The sequence below is a fragment of the Pristis pectinata genome, chromosome 12 (genome assembly GCF_009764475.1).
Source record: "Pristis pectinata isolate sPriPec2 chromosome 12, sPriPec2.1.pri, whole genome shotgun sequence".
Taxonomy (NCBI): Eukaryota; Metazoa; Chordata; class Chondrichthyes; order Rhinopristiformes; family Pristidae; genus Pristis; species Pristis pectinata.
Genome location: NC_067416.1, coordinates 19,713,917 through 19,724,731, shown reverse-complemented (window position 1 = coordinate 19,724,731; position 10,815 = coordinate 19,713,917). Strand labels below are relative to the sequence as shown.

The following is a 10,815-nucleotide window of genomic DNA, read 5'->3' as shown; positions in this document are numbered from 1 at the left end:
AGCTGTGAATATGCTCAATCATTAACTTAAATGACTATTTTTAACCCTTAGTTTGTCTTGGTACTTTGTAGCATAGGAAATTAAAAAATGTTTTCTAAAATGGGATGAAATTTAATATTATTGATTTAGCAAGTCCAATCCTTCTGTTTTCTCCTATTAAAATGGGCACTCAACCAGATTTAACAGATATTCCAGTTATTAGAAACTGATAAAACAAATGTTTCCAACTCTCCCCCACACAGTTTTGCTTGAAGTCATTAGTCATTTGAATATTTCAGAGAAAGCATAAAAAGTGATGTATAACTCTTGTAGCCTAACAGTAAAAAAACAAACAGATTAATGGAAGCAAAAAGCAGAGTAAACTCTATTACTATCTGTAACTTTCAAACAGTATGATGAATGATACATTGTAGCCCATTATGCAAAAAGTTCCATAAATTTTACATTCTGCTTCTTCATCTCTGCAATGTGTGCATCTGATACAACGTTAATGAGTAATTTCCAATACACAATTTAGAAAGGCAAGAGAACCATAAAAATCATGTATTATTTTATTGTCTCAGATGAACAAACATCGTCCAGGACACTCCTTACATAGCCAAAAATAATTTAAACATTTTTTTATAGATTTATATAAAAAGTTCAGCAAAGATAAATAAAAGATTTTGTTAGCAGACTAAATCAGAAATACACATTTTCCCAACTCAAATATTAGATATTTTTAGTTCACCAGTAGTTGAATATAGTCCCCTATAGTGTAAATGCTGTCAATTTTTTCACCCAATCCATACAGAATGTTTTCAAGTACACAGCAGTAGCACATACAATGTCAGAAGCAGTACCAGTGCCAACAAGCTTAGCAAATCTACAATTATAAAAATAAAAAAATATTGAACTAAACATAAACATTTTACAGGTTCTAAAGGTAACTTCACCCTCAGCCCCCCCCCCCCCCCCCCCCCCCACGGGCTTCATTTAAGAATAGCTAATCATACACAATATTTCCACATGTGGAAAAGAAAACTAATCAAGTAAGGAATCATATTTTCATCCTTGCCAACTAGTTCTTTTTTGGTGGTAAAAACTGCAATTTAATTATTTCAATTTTCAATGTCACAGTGGAAAAACAGAAGCATTAGTGTGTTCAAAAGGTAATGTCAGGAGCACTTTCACTCTGTTTAAAAAGTGGTCATCTTTGATATTTGTACTATGTTACATGTTTTGATGACCCTGTTCAACAATAACAGTTGTTAGCAATTGAACTATTTAATTTACAACACAAACTGTAGACAACCAATAACAAAATATGTTAAGACTAGAGGCACAGCTACACTGCCTGGTTGATAATAAAAATCAAAGCCCTGCATTAATGTATTTTATTCTTTTCCAAATATAAATTTAAACCAAGCAAACTACAAAACTCTGGCATGCAAGATCACAGGATATAAATATATGAAATTAAGCTGCTGTATACGAGATTAATCATGACAGTAAATATTATCAAGTCATGTCACATCACCATTGTTAAAATAATTAAACTAGCTGCTTGAATTTGGAAAATCCTAACATTCCAAAGGCCCTCCAAAATTAATAACAGTACAGAAAACAATGTAAATCTAGTAAGGACTTTGAAAACTACAGTAAATAATTTTCTGTCAATTGTAGCATTAAAGTGATTCAAGCTACTATTACCTTTGTTTATCAAAATCCACCAGCAAATTAATCAATTAATTGAAGTAAGATTGTGGAATAAAGTCCAGCAAATGCTTTAACTTCAAAAATTTGTAACATGAAAAGTACCCTCCAGGAACAGCAAATATATTTTTTAAAAAGTTGTAATGAGTTAGCTTTTCCACAGGGAGCTACCATTTTCCAATTTATTCCCAGAGTGAATTGCTGAAATACCATGTTGATAGCTCAGCCTTTGCATCCAGGACTCTTCTTGCTTACCATTTTCAGTTGAGCAGCAGAAAGCGGCAGCAGTGAAGAGCAAATTAGAAATAAAACATCTTACAGCATCCAAACATCAACATTCCCAGAAATGAAATCATAAATTGGATGCAAACATTAATGTAGTACACAAGATACTGCAGAATCTTGAAAAGGAATAAGCTGTGCTATCCACACAGTATGCAGCAGTATCAATTCCTTCCTATCCAGATAGCTCCCCACATTTGGCACAAACTGCGAAGAAACAGATGTAACAGTAGAAGACAGCTCCCAAAGAAATAGTTAATTTTCCATACAAAACAATGAATATTAATGACAACTCCTATACAGTATGTGTGAAATAAATATTTTATCCCAAATTCTTCAGTGGAAAATATGTTAAGTATATCCTATGATTAAAAACTGCAGAAATACTAGGAGTTTAATAAGGGTGAAAACTTGATTTCCGTGCATATTAATTAAATAGGATTTAACAGATGTACCATAACTCAAGTGATCACCATATGTTCATCATAAAAACATCTTTATGAACTCAACCTAAATGCAATGCCAAATTACTATTAATGCTCAGATCAGATGTTTCTTCAAGTCTTTACAGAAACTATTTCCACTTAGGAACATAGATCTGTTAAGCTGAATATTGTGTCCAAGACATTCACCCTCTACCACTTCAAAGGATTTTAGGGTGAGAAGTATTTGGTGGACATCTGCATATCTTTGATCCTGCACATATAATTAAACATATTTAACAAAAATCCATGCAGCACTGTTCACATTACACCCCGTGACATCATCAAAAACTTCCAGTAACTTTTGCAGTTCACAATTAGTGAAATAAGTATTGCACAGGCAACCTATAAAATGAGCTATACTCTATCAATTTAAACTCATCCAATCAAATTACATTATTTCCTCCAGTAAAAGGTTAATTTAAGAAAAAAATGTAACATTGTGCAATATAGATCATATATTGATACATTTGAAAACTTGGTTCCAGAATGTAAAGTCAGGCACTTTAAGCTAAAAGGGTTTTGGTGCAGTTAAAAACACAGATCCCAAGTTAAAGACTGAAGAATCAGGTTCAAGATTTTCCACAATGGAAATCCTTCCTGACACAAATGTATAAAAAAGTAATCTGTATGTTTAGTGACAAGGTGCAGTATCTTTGGGACCAAGGCAGTACACCATCATGTTCTTTAGGCACAAACAAAGTAGGCAGATAATGGAACACCAAATTGATCCAAATGTATCCATAGATATTGGAACATGGAATCTGTTAGAGAGATCTTAGCAGGTGCACTTCACTACATAGATTAGAGGCAAATCTAGAAGCAAAGATTTGAATACAAGAATAATCTCTCTGTCTGCCTTACAGCTCCCAGAGATCTAAAACGTGTGACATAGACCTTCAACTTCCACTTTCAGATGTCACTGACAGGAAGGCTGGCATCATCCAGATCCACAGGAACAGGATAATTGTCCTGCATGCCATTTTTACCTTGAGGGACTGAATCATCCTTCATTTTGGCAGCTGGTTTTCTGGTAGAGACAGTCTGGTTCTTGTTCTGCTCTGACTGAGCCATGGAAGAAGACTTGTGAAATCCTCGCTTCTCCTGGTTATGTTGGGGATTGTGGTCTGCAGGGCTACTGGTGGTGAGAATGTGGGGATTATAGATGGCTGGTGTTTTTGAGGAAGATGAGACTGCACTGGATTCTGCTGTGGAAGTGTCGAGAGGTTCCTGTAAAGAGGATTGTTGATCAGACATACAAGGGCATTAGTGGCATGTCAGTATTTCAGAGTCAGATTTTACTCTCTGTAAAACAAAAGCAGAAAAACCACAGAGCAAAGCATCAGCAATGATGTTAATAAACATAGGCTATCAATGGAGAAGCACAGCATGTTAGGTAGTGAAAGAGGACCAGGGCCAATAAAACTCAGATGAGAAAATATGCCAGTCGGTACACAACTTGTATGTGTTTAAAAACACAAGAAAATTCTCAAAGATTATTTATAATTGTTTAAAAAACCAGGTCCCCAAAATCTTATGAAATGCAATGCCTTTTTGTTTTAAAGTGACATGCCATGCAATCCACATCTTTCACCTAACCTGTCAAAGTATCCAGTGAAAGTGCAAGAATGACAAAAATTAAATATTTTACCCAAAAGATTTATTTTTACCTCTCATGGTATCTAATGGGATTTTTTTGTTTGGACAGAAAAGTCAATCTCATCAAAAATTACATGTTTATCAAGAAAGCTTGTTTTAATTTATTTCTTCCAGAGGCACAATGTAGCAGTCATATAATCTGCAAAATACACTATAACTCCTGTCAAGTTTCCCTATTTTGTGCATTATACTTCTGAGCAATTATCTGTAATATTTTTAAATTTACTCACAAAGCTGTTTTATGTAACTATGACAATAAAACCTATGCTTCTCCAAAGCAGACTACTGTTATACGTACATAGTTGATTTAAATTTTTAAGTAATCGATAGGGTGGGGGGGGGGGGTGTGGTGGTTAGTGGGGGAATTTATTACCCAGAGGTTGGTAGGGGTCTGGAACCTGCTACCTGAAAGGGTAGCAGGGGCAGAAACCCTCAATTCATTTCAACAGTAGGTGAATGTGTACCTGAAGAGCTGCAACCTGCAGGACTATGGGCTTGGTGTTGGAAACTGGGACTACATGGCATAGCATTTTTTCAACCAGTACATACACAATGGGGCAAATGACTACCTTGTGTTCCAAGTTATCCATGAATATACAATGTAAATAATTTTACTAGTTAAAGCCTAAATCAGTGTCTCAGTGAAATGTTTTTTTATGGCTTCTGAGATTAAGGAAGAGCATGTGAAAAATATCATCATCATCAAAAACCTAGAGTAAAATAGAAGTTTTAAAAATTTAGATAAAAAAATGCTTCAGACACAGAAGCATCAAGGAGTGGTCTGTAAGGTGAACCTAAACCACCATAGTTTTCTACAGTTTAATAAATCAAGTACATTTAATTTTAAACCCCAGGTGTACTGTGACAATGAAGAAAAAATTAAGTAAACTACAAACTACTAAATTCTTGGAAGACATGGGACAAAACCATGTTGAAACAAAAAAATTTTGGATCTAATAAACAGACCATAGCTAAATTTGTATAGGATACCACGAGCATTGAAATGAGAGTCAATTCACATCAGATGCAATGTTATTGATCATGAGTAAATAAATTCCAAGAGTACTTTTTAAAAATATTGTAGATTAAGCCTAGGCCTTGAGCAGAGTGCAATTTCCAAATTCTCTAACAAAAGATCATACAATTGAAGAACTGTTCACCAATCACTTCAGATTTTGAAATTTAAAAACCAGCACAGTAAATTATTAGCAATACCTGGTTTTTAATAAATGGTGTTAAGAATGTAAATGGCATTGAAGTTTTACAATGAAAAATCTCTTTAGAAATCAGTCTCAATTGTAATAAATGTAATCAAATATAAATTTCACAGATATTCAATTCTCTTCCGATTAGATTTGCATTTCAATGCATCTTTTCATATCACCATATTGACAGGTACAGATGAAATACCAGTATTTGATAACCCATTTCTAGCAGGTAGTTAATTCATATTCACATGAGCACTTATAGCAAGCAATGAACACTCCAAGTCTTTTTAACTCATGCAAAGTGCACAACAGTTAAGAACTGATAGCCCCAGAGACGCTTAGAATATTGGTAATAGCCTGACAAATAGATTAACATGCACCTATGTAGACAATATTATTGAACCTCAAATTGTATTTGAACAGTAACTTGTCAGATAATTTTACAAGAAGGTACAGAGCAAATACAATGGAAAGAATAAAAGAAATCAAATTTCAATATGGACTATTAACGTATACAAATCGTACTATAAAACTGAACAGGGCAGCATCAATTAACTCATTCTCACAATTAACAAGTTAACCAGATAAAGCAAAGGAAACCTATAAGCAGCAGTGGAGATGTTTATCTTGCATACAATGAATTAAAATATCATCACTTAAGACACCAATTGTACAGTTTGGAACAAATTTCTAAGATAAGATTCAGAGGAAAAGACAGGGACAATTTATCATTTTACAGTGAATTAATAAGCAATCAAACAAAATCTCAATTAATCAAGGTATTTTAAATGAAAATTTTGTAGTACAATTTTACTGAATGTGGGTTATGATTTAAGCTCTGTTATACTGACATTTTGAGATCAAAACCTATACTTAGAATGCCTTGTTAAAATACACATCGATGTCTGAAAACTACTCTCAGCACACCCACAATCAAGACTAGTAAAACAGAACAAAATGATGAATGCAAAAAACAGTGAAACCAGCATGTGCATGATGTTTCTTTCTCCCCAGATCTGTTAAATATTAATTGTTAGAGTGTAACACCCAATTGCCTTGAAGGGAACACTCTGCATGAATACCAGACTGGGTGGGTGAAAGACTGAAAATAAAAGCAATCCTCCCCCACCCCCATTAAGTAAACCTGCTCAATAAAATGTACAATTCAAATGAACATCAAATTCCAGAATAAACTAACTTGAAATTAATAGAATATACACAACAAATCCAATTGTTATACCTTTGAAATTAAGTAACAGTTACGGGACTTATGCCATGAAGATACTTACACACATACATATCTGCACACCAAAATATGCTCATGCAAATCAGTTCTATTACTGTGGTGTCATACATTCCAGAACACATATTGCATGCAAAAACATGATTGCAGACTTTACTCAAGATCAGTGATCAATCTGTTGCAAGTATTGTTAATAAGCATTAATGCATGGTCCTTGGTATTGTTGTGATAGGTTAGCTGTGCCATAAATAAAAATGAGGAAATATGAACTCTCATGCAAATTACTCAAAATGGCAATAATACCATGGAGGATTAAATATACATGTTAAAGAAAAACTTGCACCCACAGCATTTATTTTATGTAGTGACCAACATTCATAGATGTTTAAAGTTCCAACCGTGGAATGGTTTCTTTTTCATTTATTTCTCATTATATAACTTCTGTTCTCCATGACTACTGCAATATGAAATGACAGAGATCCAAAATCCAGGCCATATTTCTTTAGTGGTATATTTTTTTTCCTTCTTTGGCAGATGGAGTGCTCTTCCACTATCCAAAACTCCCTGTACAACCTTAGTTCAGAGAATGGAGTGAAGCCAATTCCTTAATAAGCCCCATGGCCATCTGACTGTGTTGCCAACAAATATAACGCGTGCCTCAGAAACTAAGTCCAGTCTTCTATTTAAATGTGTTAGCATATTCCTTGTTCTACTTGTGGCACATGTTAGAGAGGAATCATTATGGCAGATGTGAATTACATGGATTTCAAATCAACATGAAAAGTATATCAATTTGTAGCAGAGAGAAAGTTAAAATTATACAAGCTGTTTATTTCAGGAAGGGAAAAAAGTATTAGTTTCAATTTTGATTGATAAATCAGCAAGTGAACTAATAATTTAATGTCCATGATTTTTTGCTAACTACAGGAAAAAAATACTTCCAGCACAATCAGAAGTTACTAGATTCTAATCCTCCTTAAAAATGGTTGTTTTACATGAGAGCTCACATACATGCCGCATTCACCAGTTCTTGATGTATACCTCTGTATACAAGGATTCGACAGCCGTCTGGCTTGCCGCATCTGGAAGAACACAGTGCAAAGCTCAAATTAGAGTATCCGACACTCATAAGGATAGCACAGAAATAATAGAAAACACAGCCATATACTTGCATGTTAGGTAACAGCCAACCAAATCAACATATTTCCCAATTCCATACTTCTGAATGCACCAGCTTAATTTAACTGGGTTTTATATCTCTGCATTTTTTGCATTGTAATCTGAAAATAGTTACAGAGCAATATGACTGTGTAATCCTTGCGGGAAAGTAAAACCAAGAAAGCTACCTTGAGGAATAAGATTAATAGGAAGAAATATTGAAATCCACTTACAGCATAATTTGACTACAGAAAACAAACTTGCAGATGCAACCTCAACTTTTGAAGCTTGACATTCAATGTTAAAATGATATAAATTGACAACTGAAGACCTACTTAGAAAGTACAATACATGCTGGAAAAAACACACCCCATCATTTACACCACAGATTTTTTTTTCACTATTCCATGCGCATAGAAAACACAAGTGGACGATTGAAAGGAACTGTAACAAAAACTGACTTCTTTGTACTGATACAAGTTATTTTAGTCAATCCTTTAAAGCTCGCATTCCTTGTTTTACACAAATGCCAACTTGAATAGAAAACACCCTCTCATGAGGGTATTTATACAGTAAATAACCTTTAAAATGGTGCTGACTAACCAAGTATCTGCAGATTATTACTTATGTCTAAAGAATGATAAAGGGAAAAGTAAATCATAAGTTACAGAAAATAATTTACTGAATGTTTATACATTTGGTTTTCCTAGTATTATGAATTCTCTCTCAACTGAGTTAAACCGCTGAGAAAGGGCAGGAAACAAAGGAGCTACGACAATCATGATGATTTTGATAGAAGTCAGGGATGGGGAGGAAGAGGAATGAAAGAAAGATAAAATAATTTAATAATTCAAGGTGATGGGAAAAAAATGCTTGCCCAGTGGTTTCAAACATTTCCAAAAGATATTAATATATAGACATACAGAAGCTGCTGATCTTCCAGGACCTCGCTGTGCGACTATTGCACCTGATATTGCCTTGATCCAGTTGTGCATATCTTCAGGGCTGTCAGTCTGAAAAACAATATTTTGTACCAGGTACTTGTTACAGAGGCATTCATCTTCTTGCCAATAAAAAATATTGAATAGCTAGTGTTCACATCTAAATTAGAGGCTATATTTTCCATAGTACAAAGATGGCTATTCATTCAATTATCGACAGATATGAACTGGATAAAAGGTGATCTGCAAAGTAATTTGCAACAGGACCATTGATCAGTTTTCAGGAACTGTAATGTCTTTGAACCATTTAATCATTTTATGCACGAAGTTTTTTTAAAATTCCTTCTACTACAGGCTTTTAAAACATTTTTTTTTGCTTTAAAAAAAACCCACCGAAGACAACAAGATGCTCATGAGACTGATCTTTCTCACTGACTGTAAAATCAACTCATGGGACTTCCACAGCATTTGCAAAACACCATATGTTAAAAACTATTTCAGTCCTTTCCTGATGCTAAGGCAGCAAGATACAAGGCATGACAGATTTTTTATTTTGAAATTCAGTTGATTAGGTTCCATTGATTGAGGAAAGGTTATAATGCAGGGGAGAATAGCTAGACCAGACCTTACATTGTTAACTATGATTGCTTACTGATTCCAGGAAATGAGGCTCGTTTGTTGTGCAAATGTACATAGAATTGAGTGAATCTGATCACAACTGGCTTTAGCACTTTTGCACTGGAATAAAGCTACTACGTTCTACCTGAAGCTTTAGGTTACCAATTCTGTCCTTGGAAAAATTTAAATATAAATGTGAAATACATTAATAGCTAGTCCAGGACACACTACCATACAAAATAGTATTGGGCAGTTAGTGAAGTCCCTCAGAAGTACTTAAAGCCATTTAAGTGAGCACTTGACACCACAGAACCTAACGAGTATCTGGAAATTCAAATGGATAAGCTTTATTTTTCACATCATTTTATAGTTGGAAATGCATTTCTTTCCATGAGTGAAGCCAGGTTGTGGCACATCACTCCTAAAACTCAATTAGGTGCTTGGAGGCCTGAGGCCTGTGTCACGTAATTTCTGAGACTGCCCAGTTTGGTAATTATTAAAAGCATTTAATGGTAATTGACTGGAAGAGGGTTGATAACTGAGCACTGGCTGGTGTGAAGAAAGTTATATAGATATATGATTATGTAAGAAGAATGTTGAAGTCCTATAATGGGAACAGATTGGCTAGGCTGGAGATGTTTCTTTGCAACAGGAGAATGAGGGGAAATTTAAAATGCATCCTGACCGGCCCAGAGTGGGCGAACAGAAAGGGCATCCGAGAACGATCTCATCACAGATGCCAGCTCTAGTCATTGCACGTGATCTCAGTAAATGACTGGATATTACAGGGGCCATGGTGCCAGACAACATTACAGCTGTGATACTGAAGACCTGTTTTCCAGAATTAGCCACATCTCTACCAAACTGCTCTGACACAGTTACAACTGTCATTCACCAATTATGTGGAAAACTGCCCAGCATGCCTTGTCCAAGAAAATCTAATCCAGCTAATACCAACCCATTGATCTAAACTCAATTAGCAACAGGGGGTTAAAAAAAAAGTGGTTATCAAGCAACATTTGCCAATAACTTGCTTATCAATGCTCAATTTGGGTTTCACCAGGACAGCATGGCTGCTGTCTTCATTACAGCCCCGTCCATGTTCAGAACAGAATTCCCAAGCCATGACAGCAGTGACTACACTTAACAACCAGGCAGTGATTAACCAAATGTCAAACCAAGCTTTGTAAGACTGAGGGTAACTGGAACCAATGGGCTATAAATTCCACTGGTAGGAAGACAGTTGCTGTTATTGGAGGTTACCAGGATAATGCTGCAGGACCTCAACAGGGCACGGTCCTAGGCCCAAATATCTTTAGCTGCACTCCATCTTTTCATGGGCATTAGGTATGAGCAGTAAATGCTTGTCTTGATAATAACAACCACATTCCAAAAAAGCCTACTTACCTTAGCTGGTGGCAGTGATACCAAATGGAGTTTCATGCCAGTTCCTTTATGGCCTGGCTCCCCTCCATACTTTGGGTGGATGATGGTGACGGATGTGTTAACACCCTTACTGAGATGGTGTA

At 35.2% G+C, this 10,815-nt stretch overlaps 1 protein-coding gene across 6 annotated transcripts in view; it reads right to left on the bottom strand.

Annotated features, from left to right (window-relative positions):
- Positions 1–528: 528 nt before the first annotated feature.
- Positions 529–10,815, bottom strand: part of plekha1b (pleckstrin homology domain containing, family A (phosphoinositide binding specific) member 1b) — a 59,916-nt gene continuing 49,629 nt past the window's right edge. The window contains exons 11-14 of one of the 6 annotated variants that reach the window (XM_052027483.1): positions 8,651–8,740; positions 7,581–7,651; positions 3,449–3,689; positions 942–2,184 (exon numbers count right to left, since the gene is read on the bottom strand). In XM_052027483.1, coding sequence (XP_051883443.1) covers positions 3,470–3,689; positions 7,581–7,651; positions 8,651–8,740 — 381 coding nt within the window. In that variant the 3' untranslated portion in view covers positions 942–2,184; positions 3,449–3,469. Of the gene's footprint in view, positions 3,765–7,580; positions 7,652–8,650; positions 8,741–10,815 lie in introns of all 6 variants that reach the window. The other 5 variants (XM_052027482.1, XM_052027485.1, XM_052027484.1 and 2 more) reach the window with 5 other exon arrangements.